Source organism: Pan paniscus, chromosome 5, assembly GCF_029289425.2.
Source record: "Pan paniscus chromosome 5, NHGRI_mPanPan1-v2.0_pri, whole genome shotgun sequence".
NCBI classification, from domain to species: domain Eukaryota; kingdom Metazoa; phylum Chordata; class Mammalia; order Primates; family Hominidae; genus Pan; species Pan paniscus.
This window is the reverse complement of record NC_073254.2, coordinates 178,882,079-178,906,754: the sequence shown is the minus strand read 5'-3', so window position 1 is coordinate 178,906,754 and position 24,676 is coordinate 178,882,079. Positions and strand designations below refer to the sequence as shown.

General features: G+C 44.9%; 1 protein-coding gene across 2 annotated transcripts in view; it reads left to right on the top strand.

Moving 5' to 3' along the window:
* The window catches only part of EZR (ezrin), a 54,016-nt gene that overhangs the window by 16,929 nt on the left and 12,411 nt on the right, over nucleotides 1-24,676 (top strand). Inside the window, exons 3-7 of one of the 2 annotated variants that reach the window (XM_034963169.3) lie at nucleotides 13,467-13,550; nucleotides 15,645-15,740; nucleotides 17,267-17,541; nucleotides 18,127-18,210; nucleotides 19,183-19,329. In XM_034963169.3, coding sequence (XP_034819060.1) covers nucleotides 13,467-13,550; nucleotides 15,645-15,740; nucleotides 17,267-17,541; nucleotides 18,127-18,210; nucleotides 19,183-19,329 — 686 coding nt within the window. Of the gene's footprint in view, nucleotides 1-13,466; nucleotides 13,551-15,644; nucleotides 15,741-17,266; nucleotides 17,542-18,126; nucleotides 18,211-19,182; nucleotides 19,330-24,676 lie in introns of those variants that run through there. The other variant, XM_008959500.4, reaches the window with a different exon arrangement.

The window sequence follows — 24,676 nt, the reverse complement described above, 5'->3', positions numbered from 1 at the left end:
CCTGTAATCCCAGCACTTTGGGAGGCCAAGGCGGGTGGATCACAAGGTCAGGAGATCAAGACCATCTAACTAACATGGTGAAACCCCGTTTCTACTAAAAATACAAAAATTAGCTGGGCGTGGTGGCACATGCCTATAATCCCAGCTACTCGGGAGGCTGAGGCAGGAGAATCGCTTGAACCCGGGAGGTGGAGGTTGCAGTGAGCCGAGATTGCGCCACTGCACTCCAGCCTGGGCAACAAGAGTGAAACTCCGCCTCAAAAAACAAACAAACAAACAAAACACCACCACCAAAAACCTAACTAGCCATAGTCAAGTAGAAGTATACAAATATTCCAGAAGAACTAAACTATAAGGTGTTTGTAAATATTTAGATGTGAATGAGTATAAACAGAACGCATCATAAAAAATCATAAAAATTGATATTTGGTAAATTTTCCTTTCTGCCAGACTTGCTGGCAGTTAAAATTTGAAACAGTGACTGTACCGAAAGCCTTTTTATTCAGGTTAAAAGTTGTACTCCCATTTCCTAAAATAAGGACTGAACTGAGAAACTCTAGCTACAGCTGCTTGGTTTTCCATAGAGTTAAGTTGGCTCCTTAGATGCTGAAGTCTGTAGTTACGACTTTGCTTTCATTAGTAATTAGCACCTGGGCAGGTACTAACCAATGAATGCCCTTTACACCTGGCAAGAAGGAATGGGTGGGGAGGCCAGATTGTTTCAATCTAAAGGGCACTACGTTGTGGTGGGTTACGTTTTTTGGTAGACAGACACTGCCTACAGGCAACTAAGTCATTCCATTAACTGTCATTATCAATCCATGTGTGGCCAAACTTGAATTGTCCTGCTGGTTTAGCTTCCTGATGGGGAACAACAGCTGTCGCAACGCACAGTGTCTGCAGCTCCATCATGGGCCCCAGGACGTCCCACAGCAGCTAACACTGGTCTGTACTCGGGACTTTGCCACCTGGCCAGTGACTTCTGTGCGTCATGTTCCTGGGAATAGTATGACTGTCCATGATTCCTAGGAAAGCTAGAGGAATAACTGAGGATGAGGAGCTAGCACTTTGACCCCCTGTGGAGAGTGCTGGTTATAGTGGTTATCAGGGTTGTGACAAGTGGACTCTTGTGAGTTCCAACACTGGATGATTTTATTATTCCTATTACTCAGGCAGTAAAAGACTAGTACATATCCTGGTGTTATATAATTATATGAAAACTTATCAGAATGAGTTTTATAACTAGCGTACCCATGTTTTTGTTATTGTGCTGCAGATAAAATGGCGCACTGAAATTTTACTGAATTACGTGACAATTTTTGTTACAATTAATTCTGTGCACTTTTTACAAGATTTGTGGAGCTTAGATAGATGGCTGGCCTTTCTTTGGCATCTGAACATTTTCCTGAGCCCGATAGACAAGCAGATTTTTTTTGTTTGTTTTTGGAGACAGGGTTCTCCTCATGCCTGTAATCCCAGCACCCTGCCTAGTTCAAGACCAGCCTGGCTGGCAACTTGGTGAAACCCCGTCTCTACCAAAAATACAAAAGTTAGCTGGGCATGGTGGTGCACGCCTGTAATCCCAGATACTCTGGAGACTGAGGCAGGAGAATCACTTGAACCTGGGAGGTGGAGGCTACAGTGAGCCGAGATTGTGCCGCTGCACTCCAGCCTTGACAGAGCGAGACCCTGTCTCAAAAAAAATTAAAAAGACAGGGTTCTGTTACCCAGTGTGGTGGCGCAATCATGGCTCACTGCAGGCTCGACCTCCTAGGCCCAAGTGATCTTCCCACACTGGCCTTCCAAAGTGCTAGGGTTACAGGAGTGAGCCACTGTGCCTGGCCAAGATTTCTTTGCCTTTGCGCTCACGTTCTTCTTTAACCTTAAAAGAAGAGGTCATATAAAATAATCAGGTATAATTTAAGATACAGAAAGCTTGATAGAAAGGAGTAGCCGTGTTCTACATCTTCATCCATTGCATTTGCAGATATGCCTCAGGATTATTTTATTAGTACAATTTTTTTTTTTCTTTTTGAGACAGTCTCACTCTGTCACCCAGGCTGGAGTGCAGTGGTGCAATCTCGGCACACTGCAGCCTCCACCTCCCAGGTTCAAGCGATTGTCCTGCCTTATTCCCTGGTGTATCTGGGATTACCAATGTGCACCACCACACCCGACTAATATTTTGTATTTTTAGTGGAGATGGGGTTTCGCCATGTTGGCCAGGCTGGTCTCGAACTGCTGGTCTCAAGTGATCCACCTGCCTCAGCCTCCCAAAGTGGTGGGATTATAGGCATGAGCCACCGTGCCCAGCCTAGCGTCATGTATTTATACTGTTATTTCCACCTCCTAAAAGTCAGCAAGGACACTTAGCTCAAGAAGGCTGATGTTGAGAGAGAACGCTTATCAGAACAGGGATCTCTGAGGAAAAAGGGAGCTTAAATGTGTGTCCCTGGAATTTCTTCTAGCCCTTCCTTTCCTTGGTGACATGGCCACTGCTATGGGTGGGAATTATAGAAGAGCCCTGACCAGTGGTGTTGATGTCTTTGCCAAGTATACTGTCAGGTCAGTGTCATAAATTGATGATATATAGAGAGAGACTTCATTTAATAGAAAATAATATTTTAAGGACCACCTTGCTATTTTACTTCTCTAATAATGTTTTGAATATATTGATAAATACCTTTAGCAACATAGTGGTTCTCATCTCAGTCCTCTCTGTCCTTGAAAGAATGTTATTTATAACAGGGTGGTTTCTGGACTGCCCTTCTGAAGTAAAACTTGGGCATTCTAACCATATGCTTACTGGAAACCATAATAATGTAAAAAGTAGTCATTGGGTTTTCAATTGCAACTACATTGATATAATTTTGTATATAAAACAGTTTGTTACTGGGAGCAGCATTGTTCATGTAAGAAAGATGTTCGCTTCATATAATACATGGAAACAAAGTTATATTTTCAATGTTAGCCATTACTGTGACACTCCAAAAAAGGCTGGTGATGGGGAGAAAGAAGAGCTTAAAAAAAACCTACAGACAATTCACTTACCTCTCGGGCTTTTCTGCTTTGCCTGCCTTGACCGAATTAGAGTATCTGCATTTCTGCACTAAGCTGGTTGAGGTTTGCTAAGTCAATGGTAATGTTTTACAGAGCTTGGCTATTTGTTAGCCAGCATTTGTGGAAAACGACCACTGTCTGTCATAGCTAGTGCTATAATTTATTCAGTTGGCATATTGTTTATGGAGACAGTGAGATAAGGGGATCAGGATCCAGAGAGACTACTAAAATATGTGAGTCCATCTGTTGTGATCTGAGGTTTCATTAGAGAAAACCTGTCTGCTAGTACAATAAATGGAGACTTAGTAAGGATGTTTTTATATGAAGGATTATAAATCAGCAGAGGTAAATACATTAATCTTGGCCAAACAGGTCATGTCCTTTTGCATTTTCCTGATGGCAGGTTCTGCCCCCTGCCGCCCGGGCACTGTTGGTCATAGCATGACCTTGGCATCAGCTGTGAGCCGGTAAACATGGAAATGTAGGCCCCTCCCAACCTGAGTCAGACCCTTAGCCTGGGGTCCAGGAAACTGTTTTAACAAGCTCCTGGGTGATTTTTTTTCACATGTTCAAGTTTGAGCACCTCGAGGGCCTGTGAATGGCTGCATATAAGGTACAGCTGGCCATATGTCTTAAATGACTTCAAAGGGGTGTGAGCCAGGCCTCCTCTTCCCACACCAGACTTCATGAACCATGCCTGGTATTGTCATGTTTTTGTGAGCAGCCGTGAATAGGGCTGGGGGAGAGAGATGTTCAGCCAAGAAAGTCTAAAATAGAAAGGGAATGTTCAGTTATAACAAAACAAATTTTTGTAATTAGAGTGCTGGGTTGTGCTCAGCATCATTGGAGTTAAATGTGGAGCAGTGGCTTACACTTGTAAACCCAGCACTTTGAGAAGCTGAGGTGGGCGGATCCCTTGAGGTCAGGAGTTCGAGGCCACCCTGGGCAACATGGTGAAACTCCATCTCTACAAAAAATAGAAAAATTAGCCGGCTGTGGTGGCAGGTGCCTGTGGTCCCAGCTAAGGAGGCTAAGGTGGGAGAATCTCTTGAACCCTGGAGGCAGAGGTTGCAGTGAGCTGAGATCGCGCCATTGCACTCCAGCCTGGGCAACAGAGCAAGACCCTTTCTCAAAAAAAAAAAAAAGTGGAGCAGCAAACTAACCCTTTTCCATCGAGGGAGGTCTCTGAAGCAAAGCTGAGCCAGCCTCTCAGCTCTGTCCTGGTGGGGCACCCCATAGCGCCCAGAAGCAGTGAGGGCTAAGGCGGCAGAGTGCAGCACGGCCATGCATGATTGGAGCGCTGCTACTGTGTTCGTGTCAATTTGGCAGCCAGCAACTTCTAAGAACATAGAATATTTTCATTTAGAACTTAAAAACAGTAAACCCAAAAAGTTTAGTTTTTAAAAATTCATTTTGTTTCTCCCTAAAGATTTTTATTCTTTTGAAAATGACCACAGTCTAGTTTGAATGCCATTGTTTTTCAGCTGTTTCTTATTTGCAATTGCTAAAAAGCAACAAGGAGCAAGTTAAATGTCCATCACCTGAATGGGTAGACAGAAGTGACAGCCACACAATGGAATATTCCTGGGCAGTAAAAAAGAATGAAGTGCTGGTACATGCTACAACATGAATAACCCTTTTAAACATTATGCTAAGTCATGGGATTCAGTCACGAAAGACTGCATATTACAAAATTCTGTCTCTCTGAAATGTCCAGAATAGGCCAGTCCTTAGAGACAGAAAGTAGATTGGTGGTTTCCAGGGGCTGAGGGATCAGGAGGAATGCAGAGTGACTGCCAGTGGCCATGGAGTTTCTTTTGGGGCTGACAAACTATTCCAAAACTAGATAGCAGTGTCAGTTGCATAACTCTGAATATACTAAAAACCACTGAATTATACATTCCATGGGTAAATTTTATGGTAAGTTACATTTCAATAGCTGCTATTTAAAGTACATAGTGACTCAACATGAAAGGAAAAATATACAGTTTTGTCTCTAATTACCCAATTAAGTGAACCAAAATAGCTGCAAAGTTTTTAATTCATTTATCATTGGTTGTAAGAATTTTCCCTATCATACTCCCATTTGTGGGAGAAAATTTACTGTATCTACTTCCTATCAGAGCATTTCTAAGTATTTGAAAGGTCTTATCCAAATATTTGAAAGCTGTTAAAAGTTGCTGAAGTGGCACCTTCGGAAGAAGGCTGGAATGTTGGAAAACAGCGTTGACATTTTAAATGATATGGAAGGTCAAGCTCGCAATGTAATCTTGGTGGTGGCTGGATGGCTCTACTCAGACTGGTTTTTGAGTAAATGGCAAGTGTGATAATATAGGGATTAATCCGTTAACCACTGAATCCACTGCCTGAAATTCAGACATTCAAAAGCTCCCATTTGAATTTCCCTTTCTTTTACATGGTTTTCCTGATTTTTGAGTACATAAAAAAATTATTGCAAACTTTTTTCCTGCAGTGTTCTGGCCACTGAAATTAAATCTGGTTCTTTTGTCTAAGACTCAAGGGTTGCTCTACTGTAATGTTTGTGGAGGAACTGATCTTGGACTTTGCCCTCCTGTCTTGGGCTTTTATTACAGTTTGAATTTATGCTGTAAAAAGTGTGATTGTAGAGGTAATCTGTAAGTTTAAAATATTCAGAGGAAATGGATGCTTCCCAAAGGAAAAATTGCATACCTATATTTATTTACCAAAATGAGGAAAATACCTGGGAAATAATTTGGCCAAATATTCAGCAATTATATTCATAGATTAGAAGCAAAATACAAAATTTGATTGTCAACTTGGTACCTTTTTCATTCCTTAGACTCTTAGAAGGCATTTTAAGATACCATTTTGATAAAATTAAACTGGGAAGACTCAGAAATCATGTTTTCCCAACTATATTCTGAAAAATCCTAGTTCCCTGGGATGCTCCGTGGAAATAACCTGTGGGCAGAACAATCTGTGAAGTGGAGACTGTGGCCCCGTCTTGGGCTGCCACTGTTGGCATCAACATGGCAGACAGACAACAGCCTTTCAGCTAAAGAAGGAAGAAACAGAAAACCCCACCTTAACCACTGCAGAGTTACGTGACCTCCAAACACTGCCCCCCACAGCATATCCCCATTTTTGTCCCTTTCCCTTTCAAAGCCAAATAATTTCAAAGAGAACTACATAGCTGCTGGCTTGGGATGGTGTCAAAAGCCAGGCAAGATGATTTTAAGTCATAGAATGATCGAGCTGGAAGATGCTCACAGATTAAATGGTCTCCAGCCACTCAATATCAGCAGCAAGGGAGAGGAACAGGGTTGGCCTGAGTGAGGCTGGGGCCACCCCTGCCGCCAGGCCTGTGTGTCAGGCTCAGGTGCTCCAGGGAATGAGCAAAGAGGATGTTGGGTTTATTTTGTTTTAATAAGGCGAATTGTTACTGAGTTTATTTAAAAATAAAGCAGCTTGGGGTTTAACACCTTGCATGTCGGTTGCATTGGAGTGGTAACACCTGTGCTGTCGTGTGTCTGCCTGGAGGGGTACTTTCCCTCTTGGGAAAGTGAACACAGGTGTGTTGTCCCTTCTCCGTGAAAACACTCTACTTGCTGGCCTTGAATAGCATTCTAGTGGGTTACTTTTCTCCTAGTGGTCAGAGAGTATTTATTGGACCTCTGGTTCCATTGGCATGTGTCCCCTAAGGAGGGAGACCCTTCAGGGGGTACTTACACCTCTGCTGTCCGATGGCACTGGGTGTGTCACACCTGGCCTGTGGGCTTTGAATCTAGCATTTCAGAGTGGGAAAAGGCCTCAAGCCATCTAGTCCAAACTCTACCTGCAGATCAGGTAGAGGCCCAGTGGCAGGAAGTCATCAGCAGGGGTCCTCAGATTACAGAGCTAGCTCTCAAACCCAGGCCCTCTCTCTCCCGTGTCTTGCCTTCCAGTGATTCCCAAATTTAGCCTCCTCAAAATCACTTGTGGAAGTGACAGCTTCCTGGGCTGCGGGTGTTTGAAAAGCTTCTGTGGGGATTCTGATGGTGAGGCTGATGTGGGAAGCACTGTGGTGTGTGATCACTGTTTGAGGCACACCCATCTTCATTAATGTGTAAGCCACTCGGGGATAGGGCTAATGCCTCTCTGTACTCACAGTGCCCATCGAGGTGCCTGGCACACCTTGCAGTAGTTAATTGGTATTTGTGGATCGAATGAACATGTTAGGTGCCCACTAGCAGGGGTTGGTCCTGTAGTCTGTGGCCATGGAACATTAGAAGAATAAAGCTATTGTGGTTCATCCTGTAGTATAGTAAGTTCGAGCTGAGCTAACCTGTAATAACACAAATATAATTTTTTTTTTACGTTTTTAAAAGTTAGAGATGGGTTCTTGCTATGTTGCCCAGGGTAGTCTCAAACTCCTCGCCTTGAGATCCTCCTGCCTTGGCTCCCCAAAGTCCTGCGATTACAGGCCTGAGCCATTATACTTGGCCAACAAATATAATTATTTATTTATTTATTTATTTATTTATTGCGATGGAGTCTCACCCTGTCACCTAGGCTGGAGTGCAGTGGCGTGATCTTGGCTCATTGCAACCTCCGCCTCCCAGGTTCAAGCGATTCTCTCTCCTCAGCCTCCTGAGTAGCTGGGATTACAGGTGTGTGCCACCACATTTGGCTAATTTTTATATTTTTAGTAGAGATGGGGTTTTACCATGTTGGCCAGGGCTGGTCTTGAACTCCTGACATCAAGTGATCTGCCTGCCTTGGCCCCCCAGAGTGCTGTGATTACAGGTGTGAGCCACTGCGCCTGGCCTAGACTTTTTTAAAGAGTAGATTATTAAGCAAAGGGAGAGTAGAAACAGTATTGGTTTTTCATTAGCTTCATCTGTACCGTCAACCACATGGTTCTTTTTGTCTTGGTAGTGGTACAGGAGTAAAGTTAAACTTAAATCACCACCACCACCCCCAAGCTAAGCATAACTTTTAAAAGTTTTTAATATTTTGGCAAGCCTGAGAGAAATATTGCGCTTTTTTGGGTAGATCTTAGATGACTAACTGCTTACTATACACACACCTGTACCACACGTGATTGTGTTGCCTTCACTGAACACCGTTTTTGATAACAGTGTGTAATCTGAGGGGAATTACTAAGACAATAAAAACTGCAGACCACGCGCTCTTTTTCTCCAGTCTGCACATAGTTTGGATATGTGTGGTGGTGTGTTTAAGCCCATGGACTTGAGTTTTTTATGGGACAATCCTTGTGTGTATCAGAATCATACAGTCCCAGTACCATCTTATTCCTCTGGCATTATTGAAGATACAAGAACCAGTTGGCATTCAAATATGTTGAGTTCACTAAAAACAGTTGCTGATGAGGGAAACCTAACACCCTGATAATAAAATGGAAAGTTGGGATTTAGATGTGTTTTCTCAATTGCCAAAGCCTGGTGGTGCTGGTGCTGGTGCTGGTGGTAGTGCTGGTGGTGGTTGTGGTGGTTTTGAGTCTTCGCTGTATCGCCCAGGCTGGAGTGCAGTGGCGCGATCTTGCTCACTGCAAGCTCCGCCTCCCAGGTTCAAGCAATTCTCCTGCCTCAGCCTCCCAAGAAGCTGGGACTATGTATGGGCACGTGGCACCACACCCGGCTAATTTTTGTATTTTTAGTAGAGACGGGGCTTCACTGTGTTGGCCAGGCCGGTCTCGAACGCCTGACCTCTAGTGAGCCACCCACCTTGGCCTCCCAAAGTGCTGGGATTACAGGCGTGAACCACTGCATGTGGCCCCAAAGTCTGTTTTTTTTTTCCAAGCCCTTGGATAAGTAGACAAAGTTTGTATGTAAATGGTCCTGTCATCTCAGTGAATGTCTCATTTTAAATTTTGGTGAAAGCTTATGCTGTATTGTAGCACATTATTTTATCTATAACATTGAAAATAATTGTCTTTCTAAACATGGAACTGTTTATCATGCAGTAGGGTAAGGCAGTGCCATGCTGTGGTCCTTAATCTGGGGAGGATCTCCTCCCTTTTCCCCATAGAGCATTTGGAAATGTGTGTGTGGATGGGGTTGCTTTTAGATGTTCCAGTGACTGGGGACACTCAGTCGTTGGATGGCTTAAGGATGCTAAACGTTTCTGAGTGCTTGGGATAGTCTTGCAGAATGAATACTTGTGCTGTCCAGAATGACAAGAGCACCCCCAGTGGGAAACACTAGTAGGGCAATGACTAATCAGGTAACAGACATGCCCTTTAACTTAAAGCAGCTCATTAACATAGTATTCATTTACCTGTTTAGATTTTGAGTATCTTCTCTTCAATCTCTATGTAAAGATACAGATTGTAGAGCCTGCCCTATGTATGAAAATATATATATATTAAAACTGTGATTCTAAGAAGGGGTTCTTAAGGTTCTGGTGTGTCCCCAACTCAGAACTGGAAATTATTCCTTTTAACAGGGCCAATGGATTCCTATTGCTGGTCCTAGTTTTATTACTGCAGTGCCAGAACAACTCCCTGATCATTATTTTTATTTTTTTAAAAGAGGATCTCACTCTTTCATTCAGGCTGGAGTGCAGTGGCTCAATCATAGCTCACTGCACTCCAGCCTGAATGATTTTTTGTAGAGAGATGGGGTCTTGACTTGTTGCCCAGGCTGGTCTCAAAATCCTGGACTCAAGTGATCTGCCTGCCTTGGTTTCCCACAGTGCTGGGATTACAGGCATGAGCCAATGGGCCTGGACTCCCTGATCTTTAGACTTGCAATCATTGTTTGAGGTTGCGTACCATAGGGAATGATTGCCCATGGGTGTCGGAGCATAGGTAAAAAATTTTGTGGAATGATCGCACCAGCTAAGAGTTGGCATTGTGTTGGAGCTGCTGGTGCTCAGATGAAGTCCTTTTGATAGGAGATGTAGATTTGTTGACTCATGCAGACCTTCTCAGTAGCTTACTTTTTTTTTTTTTTTGAGACGGAGTCTTGCCCTGTTGCCCAGGCTGGAGTGCAGTGGCCCGATCTTGGCTCACTGCAAGCTCCACCTCCTGGGTTGATGCCATTCTCCTGCCTCAGCCTCCCGAGTAGCTGTGACTACAGGCGCCCGCCACCACACCTGGCTAATCTTTTCTATTTTTAGTAGAGATGGGGTTTCACCGTGTTAGCCAGGATGATCTCCATCTCCTGACCTCGTGATCTGCCCTCCTCGGCCTCCCAAAGTGCTGGGATTACAGGCGTGAGCCACTGTGCCCAGCCAATTTTTAAGTTCACTTTCTACACGCTACTGGGTTGTTAAAACCAACCTCAGTAAAAGTATCCGTTTTACAAGTTACTTGCTTTTTCAGGCCAGGCACAGTCAGGAGTTTGAGACCAGCCTGGCCAACATGGTGAAACCCTGTCTCTACTAAAATTACAAAATTTAGCTGGGTGTAGTGGCTGGCATCTGTAATCCCAGCTGCTTGGGAGGCCGAGGCAGGAGAATCGTTTGAACCCAGGAGGCAGAGGTTGCAGTGAGCTGAGATGATGCCACTGCACTCCAACCTGGGCAACAGAGTGAGACTCCATCTCAAAAAAAGAAAACAAGTTAATTGCTTTTTCAAAGGGTTGTGTGAACTTTCAGTCAGATATGAAACTGTTTCAGAACCAAAAATAAGTTATTCTAAATTCCTGCTAATCAGTTTGCAAAATGCTTAATATCTTTTTAATGTTAATTATTAGCTTTGGTTTCAGGAGATGTCATTTTCACACTGTCTTCAAACTTAGAAGAGACTCAGGTTTAGAATTTGGAGTCTGGGCCGGGCGCGGTGGCTCACACCTGTAATCCCAGCACTTTGGGAGGCCGAGGCAGGCAGATGACAAGGTCAGGAGATCAGGAGATCGAGACCATCCTGGCTAACACGGTGAAACTCTGTCTCTACTAAAAATACAAAAAATTAGCTGGGTGTTGTGGCGGGCACCTGTAGTCCCAGCTACTCGGGAGGCTAAGGCAGGAGAATGGCATGAACCTGGGAGGCGGAGCTTGCAGTGAGCCAAGATCACACCACTGCACTCCAGCCTGGGCGACAGAGAAAGACTCCATCTCAAAAAAAAAAAAAAAAAAAAAATGGAGTCTGAAATCTCATGTGCGTGGACTCTGGTCATTTGTCTTTGTCCTAACCAGACAGTGGCCTTCAGTTCTAATTGTACTTGGGGTTCCCACTTCTGAACCAGTAGATAGCAGAGAAAGAAAGGCGGCATATCCAGGGTTCTGCATTTGTGAGCAAACGCCCCTCCACTTTAGTTTTAGTGTGTTATGTCATTGTTGGCTTCTGTGTATGTAGCTGGAGCTGCATTTGTTATTGAGATATTTGACTTGGGGCTGGTTTTCCCATCTCTAATACATGCCCTTGGAACCATAATTGAGAGAAATGCGTGCTTTTATTTTATGCTTCATAACAGCCATTTTGTGATTTAAAAAAAATTACCAGCAGGAAATGAAAGAAAAGTAGGTTTTTATATTTTAGTATGATTAAAAACTTTAAAACATGTCTCGTTGCCTCCTAGTAAACTTGAGTTCTTTAACTTCTGGACTTGGGGATTGTGGAGAAAACTTTTGACACAAGATCTGGAAAACGATACTTCTGTACTTGTTGTACCAGTCGGGGAACCTTTAAGGCATATTGGATGCATGTCAGAGATCTCTCAGTCATAGTCTTAAATGTTATTGGGACGGGGTGGGAGCGGCTGGGGAGACTAATTATGTTCCTGAAGTAGGAAGTGACATTTGGTGAGTGCTTAATATTTCTGGTTCCCTGGCTGGATAACGAAACCTCTGTCGCCATATACTGGCACAGGTAATACATCCTTATTACATTTACACCTGTGTTAGGAAGAATCCGGGATAGATATCTCTCCAGCTTCTGTATATTTCACTTGAAAAATGGTGAGAAGCAAGCATTTCTTAATATTAAGCATTATAGTTGCTATGTGGCTCTGCTGTTTTCTTTGGGACAGTGACATAAAGTAGCCAGATTTGAGTGTTTTTCATACGCTTTAGTAAATCTGGGTTTTCTCAAGTGATAAATTTGAAAACTGCCTTGATGTAAGTGGGTTGTTTTGTTGTTGTGGTGGTGGGTTTTTTTTGTTTGTTTGTTTTGAGATGGAGTCTTGCTCCGGAGCCGAGGCTGGAATGCAGTGGCACAATCTTGGCTCACTGCAACCTCCGCCTCCTGGGTTCAAGCGATTCTCCTGCCTCAGCCTCCCAAGTAGCTGGGACTACAGGCGTGCGCCACCATGCCCAGCTAATTTTGTATTTTTAATAGAGATAGGGCTTCACCATGTTAGCCAGGCTGGTCTTGAACTCCTGACCTCAAGTGGTCCACCTGCCTCGGCCTCCCGAAGTGCTGGGATTACAGGTGTGTGAGCCAATGCGCCCGACAGTGTTTTGTTTTTTTTAAAACAACTACATGGCAACATTAGAAATATTTTAAGGCCCTCCCATCTCCACCTCCTCAATTCTGTGTCTCATCATCCTCATACTATTTCCATTTTTACATTTTATTTTCATGTCTTGTCTAAATAGATTTCACATTTGCATTGAGTGTTGCTTGTCGTATTTTTGATTTCAGAAGCAATTTGCCCAGTTTCTACTATTTTCATAATTATAATCTAATATCACTACATAATCCATTTTTGATGTGTCTTTGGACATTTCACAATTTCTCTCTCACTATGGTTTCTAAGGTTGCTTCAAACCTTCTGGTTCAAAGCTCTTTCTCTCTTCCCTTCTCTGACTTCCTTGGTGCCTTGGGAGCCCTCCTGCCTCCCTTGGCTGTCGTAAGGCTCATTCATATGAGATGGTGCATGGAAAAATAGGTTAAAGTATTGTTTTAACAAAAAAGAAAAAAACTGCTTAGGTTGGGCAGGGTGGCCCATGCCTATAATCTCAGCACTATGGGAGGCTGAGATGGGAGGCTTGCTTGAGCCTAGGAGCTCAAGACCAGCCTAGGCGACATAGTGAGACCCCGTCTCTACAAAAAGTAAAAAACAAAACGAGCTAGGCATGGTGGCACCTATAGTGCCAGCTACTCAAGAGGCTGAGGTGGGAGGCGTTCGTGTGAGCCTGGGAGATCATGACTAGTGAGCTGTGATCGTGCCACTGCACTCCAGCTTGGGTGACAGAGCAAGAGCCTGTCTCAAAGAAAAGAGAAAAACTGCTTAGACCTAAGTGTCAGTGTGCTTTATTAAAGCAAAGAAGCTGCGTTTGGTTCGCACTGTGTGCCTGCTGAGACGTCCCCAGCCATCTGCAGTCAGGAGTGGTGTGTGGCTTCCTGACTAGCACAGGAACTGATGTCAGGCATATGCCGTCGCCACACTGAGGAGCAGCTTATGTAGAAGGTGCAGGAGGTTATTAGAAGAAAAGAATACTCAGTTAAGCGTAATTTGTTTCATTCTGTTTTTCAGATCAATGTCCGAGTCACCACCATGGATGCAGAGCTGGAGTTTGCAATCCAGCCAAATACAACTGGAAAACAGCTTTTTGATCAGGTTGGTCTCTGAACTTGAGAGTTAACTCCACCTACAAAAAAAAAAAAACTGTTTTGCAACATTTCAGTTATTTTGTTTGCAAAGCATATTACCTTGTTTTACTCACTTGAGGTAATAGATGAGAAGGATCTTTTAAAAGGTGAAAGTATTTCATGATAGCATTATAAAATGCATTAACAGACATGTATATCATGCCTAGGAAGTGAGGTGTATGAAAGCACACAGCTGTCTGTTGTATAAAGTCAGGCGGATTCAGTGTGTTACCAGGCATGGAAGCAAAGGACTGAAAAGAGAGTTATTGTGCTTGTCATTGTAAGGAGGTGCTGGCCTGTGTGTCTCTCACCCTGTATTAGAGACGCGGCTTCCTACCCGCAGCTGCCTCCACCTCCAGAGTAGAACCCCTCTCACTGCGTGGATGAGTGAGCCTTAGTTGTCTCAGTTGCTGCAGCCTCTCATTTCTAAGTGATCGTACCTGAACATCTATGAAAGGAAGAAATGAAGATTTAGAGAAATAATTCACTTTTTAAAATTGGAAGATTTTTAAAATCAAGTATTTATTAGTGATATTACTACTTACTTATTAAATACTTTTTTCCCCAATAACAGCTGCTTCAAATACAGCGTTGTTGTTGTTGTTTTTTTTTTCTTTGAGACTGAATCTCACTCTGTTGCCCCGGCTGGAGTGCAGTGGTGCAATCTCAGCTCACTGCAACCTCTGTCTCACAGGTTCAAGCAATTCTCCTGCATCAGCTCCCCGAATAGTTGGGATTACAGGCGCATGCTACCACGCCCTGCTAATTTTTGTATTTTTAATAGAGACAGGGTTTCGCCATGTTTGCCAGGCTAGTCTCGAACTCCTGAACTCAAGTGATCCACCCGTCTTGGCCTCCCAAAGTGCTGGGATTACAAGTGTGAGCCACCACGCTCAGCTTGCAGCCTTCCCCCATCCCTTTTGGGTGAGTGGGAAGAGGGGCAAGAACAGATCAGTCCTGGGCATTTAATAAACAGACTTCTAGAGCTTTAGGGAGCCTCTGGCCTCCCTGCACCCTTCAGATGAAGAAACAGGCCCAGATCAGGAGTTAATTTGGAATTTTAGGATTTACTTTAAGCAAATGTTCTGTATACCTGAGTTGTCATTTCTAATGTATTCAACCCTCTTTGGCATTAAATATGATAGAAGCCATGTATTTGAAGGATGGTAGCATTTTTTAAAGTTTAACATTATATATCATGGGATTTTAAATTACACATCTATGTATATGTAAATAGTCGAACTTGTCTGGGACTCGGTTTAGATGATGTTCAACAAATGTCCACGGCAAGTTCGACTATCACTGCTTTTCTTTTTACAAGACAGTCGTGAGACTAAGCAGCTCAGGACTCCTGTAATGCACAACAGAGACTTGAAAATGTGAAATCTTTGCTGTGACCTAGGGTCGGGATTCTACCTTTGCTGTATCAGAATGTCCCATTTCTGGAGGTCTATAAGATGCAGGTTCCTCTGGGCACCCCTGTGCATTGACACCCTTCCGTCCCAGAAGTCTGCCTTGCCTGTTTTCCTGCCTTTCCTAGGATTTCTTTGTCCCTGTTCCTAGTAAGTCAGACCCCTGGGCCAGCTGGCTGAGAGGCAGAGGCAGGCAGCCAGAGGAGGCTCAGGTGTGGCACTGGATGCTTTAGTCTTCTGCATGAGCACACCTGACGGGCAGCGATGCACCCACCGCACTGTTCCCTGGGGGGCTGTGGGCTCCCATGGTTCTGTGTGTGCGCTGGCCATAACCCGCCCTGCTGAGTTTCATGCAGGAGAGCATCCTGGAGTACAAAGGAGTAGGAGTGAGATTTTCTAAGATTTGAAGGTAGAACCCTGAATCTGCTCAAATTTATATTAAAAATAAGTCGTTCATGGCTTTGAGATAATAGCCTCAGTTAGTAACAAGTTATTTGAGTGCAAAAAAAGGTGTTGCCCAGTGGTTGGACTGAGCAGATGTCCTGGTTTCCTGGGGACTCTGCTAGACCATGTGATGAACGACAGCCAAAAGCTGTTGCCCTTTTCAGTGAGTTTCTCATGAGTGTTGGGCCTCTCTCTCTCTCACGCAGGTGGTAAAGACTATCGGCCTCCGGGAAGTGTGGTACTTTGGCCTCCACTATGTGGATAATAAAGGATTTCCTACCTGGCTGAAGCTGGATAAGAAGGCAAGTCAGGATTAACTATTTACAGGCTGTGGATTGGGTGTTGGTCTGCTTCATCGATAAGGAAACTGGAGCAACTCACCCTGTCTTTTGTTTTCTGTTCGTTTTTGTTTGTGTAAAAGTTTTTACAGACAAAAAGGTTGCAGATTTCCAGTAAATGGGGATATCGATTGGAAATCAGATCGGGCATTTCTCCATACTGCTCACTCATTGGAGCATATGATGGTTAATTGCATAGCTTTTAGTTGACCTTAGTTTTTTCAATGAGATTGTTAATCTTATAAACTGTGAATCATCCACCATCTTGTAAGAACCTGTTATTGCTTTGTTTGAACCTGTGACAGATTATCTTCCAACTTTAAAGATTGGATAATTCCATTAACCAACCAAAAAGAAAAGTAGTAAGATAAACATTTTCTTCAAACTCTGAAAATTATCTTTTTTTTTTTGAAACCCCCACTGTCCTCCCAAGTCACAGCAACAAGTTAAAAAGATGATGGGAGGTGGGGAAGAGTGGAGGAGCAGGAGGAATTCTTAACAGTAAGTTTTGGGGTCCAGGGCCCGATTGGCATGTGGCCCCATTCCAGGTCACTGGGGTCATTTCCAAATTTGAGTTCTCCAGGATTGATAGCATCATCCCATGAGGACTGGGGCTTAGTGAGGCAGTAGCTTTGATTTCCAGCTGAGCACAAGAGTGTGATAGTACTTGTTTGTTTTTTGTTGTTGTTGTTTTGAGATGGAGTCTTGCTCTGTCACCCAGGCTGGGGTGCAGTGGCACGATCTTGGCTCACTGCAACCTCCACCTCCCGGGTTCAAGCGATTCTCCTGCCTCAGCCTCCCAAGTAGCTGGGACTACACAGCTGCATGCCATCATGCCCGGCTAATTTTTTTGTATTTTTAGTAGAGATGGGGTTTCACCATGTTGGTCAGGCTAGTCTCGAACTCCTGACCTCGTGGTCCGCCCACCTCAGCCTCCCAAAGTGCTGGGATTACAGTCGTGAGCCACCATGCCCGGCCTGTTTTTTTGTTTTTGTTTGTTTGTTTGTTGTTTTTTAAGAAGAGACAGGGTCTTGCTCTGTCACCCAGGCTGGAGTGCAGTGGCGCCATCATAGCTCACTGCAGTCTCGAACTCCTGAGCTCCAGGGTTCCTCCTGCTCAGCTTCTTGAGTAACTGGGACTATAAGCATGCATCACCATCCCCAGCTAACTTTTTTTTTTTTTTAATGTTGTAGAGATGGGATCTCTTCTACGTTGCCCAGGCTGGTCTTAAACTCCTGGGCTCAAGTGATCCTCCTGCCTTGGCCTCCCAAAGCACTGGGATTATAGGCATGAGCCACCATGTCTGGCCTGTGGTAGCACTTTTGACTAACCTTTTTTTGTCTGGAGTGCTAAAAAGATGACTTTAAGAATAAACATCTCCTGAAAACTGGCTTGAGGGGCCCCATTGAGTCTTGGTTAGAAGCCTGTGTTGGAGACAGTGGGCCTTCGTCTTCCGGATTTGTGTGGAGAGTGTGGCTTGTTTTGTGCAGGTGTCTGCCCAGGAGGTCAGGAAGGAGAATCCCCTCCAGTTCAAGTTCCGGGCCAAGTTCTACCCTGAAGATGTGGCTGAGGAGCTCATCCAGGACATCACCCAGAAACTTTTCTTCCTCCAAGTGAAGGAGGGAATCCTTAGCGATGAGATCTACTGCCCCCCTGAGACTGCCGTGCTCTTGGGGTCCTACGCTGTGCAGGCCAAGTTTGGGGACTACAACAAAGAAGTGCACAAGTCTGGGTACCTCAGCTCTGAGCGGCTGATCCCTCAAAGGTGAGCACAGGATGACCCGGCCTGGGCAGGAGCGGTCATGCCGTCCTCGGCAGGGAGAAGTGATTGCCTTAGAAGCACAGTTTAAAAACACAAGGACTTCGCCAGTGTCAAGTGCTCCTTCATGCTAGTCATTAAGTCACTGACCAGCGACCTGAAACATAGCCAGGGAAGGCGAGCTGCCATTCCTCATGGAAACTAAAGTGTGGCCGTGTCCTGTGGGAACGCAGCAGCATAGCAAACTTCTCGACCTGACTGCTCAGCTCCTCCTGGGGTATGATAGGTTGCCCCTGTGAAATCTGTTTTTATTTAGTAATGGTCACAAAAATTACCCCATTTGGAAGAAGAGGCCACTTAAAATACCTCTTAGTTTTTCCAGCAGAACTGAGTTCTTGTTCAAAATGCTAAGTCTTCCAGATTAACTGTCATAAATAGAAATGCTGCACATCAGGAAATAGAAACCAAAGCTCTTTGGGATTGATTGATTTGAATGGAAAGTAACGGTTTGAATGTGGGTGGTAAGTGGGCCTCCTTCCTTGCCTGTCACATTCCTTAAGGATGACAGTGCTGTTTCCTTTTGCATTCCAGAGTGATGGACCAGCACAAACTTACCAGGGACCAGTGGGAGGACCGGATCCAGGTGTGGCATGCGGAACACCGTGGGATGCTCAAGTGAGTGCTGTGCCCTGCTGTTGGGATCTCACCATCTCCGTGCGCTCCAGCGTGTCTTTTCCTGTGACTCTAGTTAATGCTTTAAAGGGCTCTGTGTCAGGCCTTGTGAAGACCTTGAGGGAACCGAGTTAAAAGTGGGGTTTTCTTAGGGAAGAGGTTTTTTTTAAACAAAGCCAGGTGTCTTGCCTGGGGAAAGAAGCAGTTTAGCTCAAGCCTTCAGGTTCTAAAAGCTTACACCCTCCCTTTGTAGAAAGTGTTGTGTCTAAACTTCATCTTAGTCAGAGGGGCATTGTTCACCTGCATTTTATTCTGTCAAAGAGATGCTGGTTTGCTCATTATATGAAGGTACTTGTCTTACAAAGTGTATATAAATGAAAAAGGATCCCAAGTGAGAAATGCTGATGTCAGAGAACCTGGACGTGGGGCTGTTAATGTAAGACGTGGCCGAGCCACCTGATTCTGGGTGTTCTCGTCCTAGAGCCTTGTCTCTGGCCTAGTCTTGCGAGTCTGCATTATTTCAGCCTCTGAAGTTTGTTTGAGGTTTGAGCCTCAGATTTTGTGCTTCAGGGTTTCCTGTCTGGCCCAAGCATCCTTTATGGAAGGAAAACAACTCAAAGCCTATGAGGAGGGTTGTGGGAAGACATGTGTGGGCAAGAGAAAAAGGAGGATTGTGCTGAGTGATAAAACTTAAAAACCTGTCAGAGAAACCAGTGTGAATCAGTTCTTCTTCAAAGTGTGGGGTTTGGTGGTGAGGCTCCAGGGCAGCACGGAGCCCACCCCAGGCATAGCTTCTGGGCTGTATGGGTCCCCTCCTCACCGGTCGGCTGCCCGGCCCCTGCCTGCCTGCACGCAGCACACAGCGTTGAGCCCATCCTACACAAGGCGCCTTAATTTAAAAATACTGGAAAGGTTTTACTGTTCTAGATATTGAGTGCTACCAGTGACTCTGCCTGTTTCACTCTCCCCAATTAGAGATAATGCTATGTTGGAATACCTGAAGATTGCTCAGGACCTGGAAATGTATGGAATCAACTATTTCGAGATAAAAAACAAGAAAGGAACAGACCTTTGGCTTGGAGTTGATGCCCTTGGACTGAATATTTATGAGAAAGATGATAAGTGAGTTGAAGTTCACAGTTATCTTCAGTAGGTAGGGTGGTGGGCCTGGAAACAATGGCAAAATGGCAAATTTGTGGGTTATTTTTGAAGTATTTATTTAGCAACTTACTATCCCAAAGTAGGAATCTTTTTAAAGGGCTTTTGGACTGCTGTGGCCCTCTCAAAGGGTGGTCCAGAGGTGTGAGTTATCCTCTCTCATGGTGGGCGGGGCCAATAGTGGGCTCAGGCCTGGTAGAGGAAGGCAGAATAGAGCAGAGGCTGCTTCTCCTCCCCCTGCCTCTGAGATTCCACCCCAGCTGCCTGCAGGTACCAGCACATCCATCCATAGCTACTTCGCAGGCAGCCCAGCCAGTGCTCGACTCCTGGCTCGAGGTTTGTGCTAATCCAACCAAGAATATTGATGGTGTGATGAGAGACTTGAAAAGCTGTAAACAATAGCCTGTATGTGTAGACACTTGAGCTAAATGCTGGGAGTCTGCAGGAGATATCTTAATTGCCTCGCATTAGTTACGTTGTTTGTTGAGTGAGGGCCTGTAAGCAAGCTGGGTAGAGCAGCAGAGCCAGGCCTCTCCACAGGGACAGACAGTTCCGCTTTCAGATACAGGGCATTTGCCTTCTTTCTGCTGAGGATAAACAGGGAAAGTCATCCTAGTTCATGAGGGCAAGTTTCCCATGGTGAGTCCGCGACATCAGCATAATCCTAGATTCTGGATTGATCTGATCAGAAGCTACCTGAATTTAAGAGGCAGAAGGAAACTACCTCTGGAAAGAGAAGGGAGAGGCTCCTGACTGCCTCCTGACTACCGTCTCTGCCCTGATTGTCCACAGTCAGCCTGATTGCTCTGCAGGGCTCCCCGAAACAAATCATCTGATGGCCACCAGGTTCAGGGGCCTGGCAGAGAAGGTGCCAGGGCAAGAATGCTCCTGGGGTCTTTTTGCCAAGCCCTGCCTTTTGGCCTGGGTTCCTGCTTTCCACGTAAAGAGCAGAGTGGCCCAGAGTTCCTGGATGTACCGGTTTCCTTCCCAGCCTCATGCTGTTCCTTGAAATGACAGCTCTCCCCATTTCCCACTTGAGGCTCACCCATCTCATCTGTTCTCAGATGTTTTTGTTCTCAGCATCCCCACATCTCAGGTTCCCCAAAAATCCTCTCTGGAGTTCTCAAAGGGAGTGGTGCTGCTTTCCACAAATAACCTGCACAAGTCCATCTCCATTTGCAACCACGCGGATTCCTGCCAGACCCCAGGGCACAGATCTATTTCACTTGGGCAAGTCAGGGACCTGTGCCAGCCGTGCCCAACCTCCTCTCACCTCCGGGGCCCACGTGGTGATACTGCACAGGGAGGGAGGCAGGCGCTGTCACAGGAGCTCCTCAGAGAACCTGGAAATGAGATATTGAGGACTCTCGGTTCGCTCCTACTCCAAGTGTGCTGGATGCAGCATTGGTAAAGAAGCACGGAAAAGCCAGGCACAGCGGCTCACACCTGGAATCCCAGCACTCTGGGAGGCCGAGGCAGGCGAATCCCTTGAGCTCAGGAGTCTCGCCCAGCCTGGGGAACATGGCGAAACCCCGTCTCTACCAAAATTTAAAAAATTAGCTGGCTATGGTGGTGCATGCCTGTGGTCTCAGTCAGGTGGCTGAGGGGAGGATCACTTGAGCCTGGGAGGCAGAGGTTGTAGTAAGCCGAGATTGCGCCACTGCACTCTAGCCTGGGTGACAGAGCGAGACCGTGTCTCAAAAAAAATTTTAAAGAAGTGGGGAAAGTGAGTAGATACAGGAACTTGGAACCAGGACACCATCTTTCCGGGAGACCCTAGAGCTGAAGCCGTGGCTATTAAGACAGCCATGCCAAGGAGCAGTGCACAAAGTCCTCGTGGGAACGTATGTGGGAAACTGCCTCTGCCTTGGAAATCTCTTCAATGACCAGATTTTGTAACGTGGCCAGGCCAGGGCTGTCCAAACAGGTTTTTCAACCTGCAGGAAAACAGCCATGGGCAGGAACTTGCTGATGTCAGCTTGTAACTGCCCCAGCCCACGTAAGTGTCCATTTCTTCCAAGTAAAAATGTGAGCTGTGTGCCCTATTTAGTACTGTTTTTGCGCTCTGCTCCCCCTCCCCCACCATTGAGCGATGAACCTGGCAACTCTCTCAGATGGTTCTTTCCCCACAGAGCATGCTGGGGTGTTGGGCAGGCTCACTTTCTGCCTCTCTTCTCCCCATTCCTGAAGGCACACCCCTCTCTTCATGAAAAAAGCATTTATGTAGATATTCAGTCATTTAATAGGCCCAAATTCTTTCCCTTTTGAACAAATATTGACAACTTGGTAGCAGCATAAGCAGGAGACTGTCCTGAAGTCTGAGGAGTGCTGAGAACTCGCCAGTTGTTGCGCTGTTACCTCTCTCGGTAGAACTAGAATTAGATATGCCTGAAACATTGTTCAGGTGAGAAAGCTGATCTATTGAATATGGAAATTGAGCTCTAAGAGATTTATACTCTGCAAGTAAAGTCTCTATTAAAACACCTGTTTTAGTATTAAATAGGGTCTGGCTGGGAAATCTGTCTCTTGGGGTTCCCTTTTCATTGTACACATAAGTATTAAGTGGGAGCATGTAGGACTATTTGTCATCTTTCTTTAAACCCTTAGCTTGGAATAGGTGGGAGTATAAAGAGGGCAAAAACAGGTAAGCGCCCTCCTGACAGGCATTGTAAGCTTGTGAACAGAGAAAGTTCAGTTTAGCTGGGTTACAATTTGAAACCTGACACTCGGACCAAAAACAAAAACTAACAAAAACTAGAGGAACCTGATCTTTAGTCCTGTAAAAGCACTTTTTTCCCCTTAGCTTCATCCCTCTTTGGGCAGATTTCATCATAGAAGTCCTTCTGTAGGTAGGAGTTTCTGGAAGTGCACTAGGTCCAGGGCTTCCACCTTAAAGGGAAAGGGTGCACGGGGAGCTTGGGAACTGAAACAGGAACCACAGAACATGTCTCTTCTTTAAATTCCTTGCGGATAGGTACTCAGGGCTTCGCTTGCTTTCTCACGTCTCTTTCCGTATGCACTCCACTGTCACCCTCTGGCCCTCTAACACATTTCCAAGAAAATTGCAGGCATCCATATCCTTCCTCAAAATGAAAGTGCATATGATATACTAGACGTTGGTTATGTTTTGTTCTTTTGATGTAAAATTTAAATACAATGAAATGTAATCTTAAGTGTTCATTTGTTGAGTTCTGACAAATATGCCTGAAAAATGCAAAATCTTAAGACATGTAGAACATTATCACACTCAGCTACATATTTTGGATTTACATTTTTTAATCATTCTTGCTTTTTTTTTTTTTTTTTTGAGATGGAATCTCACTGTGTCACCCAGGGTGGAGTGCAATGGCACATTCTCAGCTCACTGTAACCTCTGCCTCCTGGGTTCAAGCGGTTCTCCTGCCTCAGCCTCCCGAGTAGCCAGGATTACAGGCACATGCCACCACTCCTGGCTAATTTTTGTATTTTTAGTAGAGACGGGGGCGTTTCACTGTGTTGGCCAGGCTGGTCTCAAACTCCTGACCTCAAATGATCTGCCCACCTTGGCTTCCCAAAGTGCTGGGATTACAGGTGTAAGCCACCATGCCTGGCCCATTCTTGCATTTTAAAGTCATTTCAGGCTGGGCATGGTGGCTCATACCTGTAATCCCAGCACTTTGGGAGGCTAAAACAGGTAGATCCCTTGAGCTCAGGAGTTCAAGACCAGCCTGGGCTGGTCTTTGCCAACATGGCAAAACCCCGTCTCCACCAAAAGTACAAAAAATTAGCTGGGCGTGGTGGTGCATGCCTGTGGTCCTAGCTACTTGGGAGGCTGAGGTGGGAGGATCACTTGAGCCCGGGAGGTGGAGGCTGCAGTGAGCCAAGATTGTGCCACTGCACTCTAGCCTGGGTGACAGAGTAAGACCCCATCTCAATTTAAAATATATATATTATTTCAAACTTTAAAAAGATTCTAAAAATAGTACAAATAATTCCCATATACCCTTCACTTAGCTTCCTCAAACATTAACACCTTATGTAACCGTAGTCCAAATACCAAGATAAGAAAATTAACAGTAGTAGTCTCTAGACCTCATTCCCATTTTAATCAGTTGTCTCACTGATGTCCTATTTCTGCCCCGGGACCCTCTCTGGAGCCACACAGTTAGTTGTTAGACCTCCCTGTCTCCTTCGATGTGGGATAGTTCCAGTCTTTTTTTGTCATGACCTTGGTATTTTTGAACAGTACTGGCCGTTGACTTTGGAAAGCCCTTCAGCTTGGATTGTCTGGTGTTTTCTCATTATTTGGAGTTTTACATTTTTGGTGAGAATAAAGTGCTGTTTTGCCCTTCCAGGACCTCTTTCAAGGTGGCACATGTGGTCGGTATATCTTATCTTAGGTGGTGCTAATTTTGATTATTAGTTAAGGTGGTGTCTGCCAGGTTTCTCCACTGTAAAATCACTATCCTTCCCTTTACAATTGGTCAGTATATTTGGGGGAGATAATTTTAAACTATGTAGATGTCCTAGTTCTAGCTACCATTGATGAGATTACTGTGGTATTTGAGAAATTGTGATTTTTAAAAACTTTTTACGTGTATTAATTGGAATTCTATAAGGAGCCAATTTCTGTTCTCCATTTATTCAGTTATATTAATATGGACTCATGGATATGTGTTTCGGTCTTTGGGTTATGATCTATGAGTATGTATCTTCTTGCTCAGGTTGTTTGAGATTTGGCCTTTAGGAGCACCTTGAAGTGTGAGCCCTGCGTTCTTTGCAGGCTTCCTTACTCTCTGGCTCCTCGAGATGCACCAGGTTCATCCTTTGTGTTCCCTGTTCTAGTCCTGGAATCAGCCATTTCTCCAAAGGCCTCTGTCTGGTCCCTGTTATTGGAGAATCACGCTTTTTTAATGTGTGGCCTAAGCAAGGACACTTATAAACCCTGTGGCCACCTTCTTTGTAGACCCTGTTCATGTCCTATATGTGATCTCTTAGGAAAAAGGAAATCCTTGGGCTTTAATTTTCCAACTTTGGTCAAGAATTAAAAGTTCTTTAACTCAAAAGTGAGTCATAATTTTCATGTTTAACCTTTTTGTTTTGATACTGCAATTATGCTTATGAGTGGCTATGAATTGTTATATGAGGTTTCAAAGTCCTAAGAGGAAAAACTTTCTAGGCACACCAGAGAGCCAGAAGCCTAAATTTTCTAAGGTCAGAACCTGTTTTGAGAGTCCTGTGTAGAGACAGGAGCCGGAGACGGGATCCCAGCCCCTTGAAGTTTCAGGATGCGGCACGCTGGCTCACAGTGCTGTGTGCTGTGGGCGGAGCC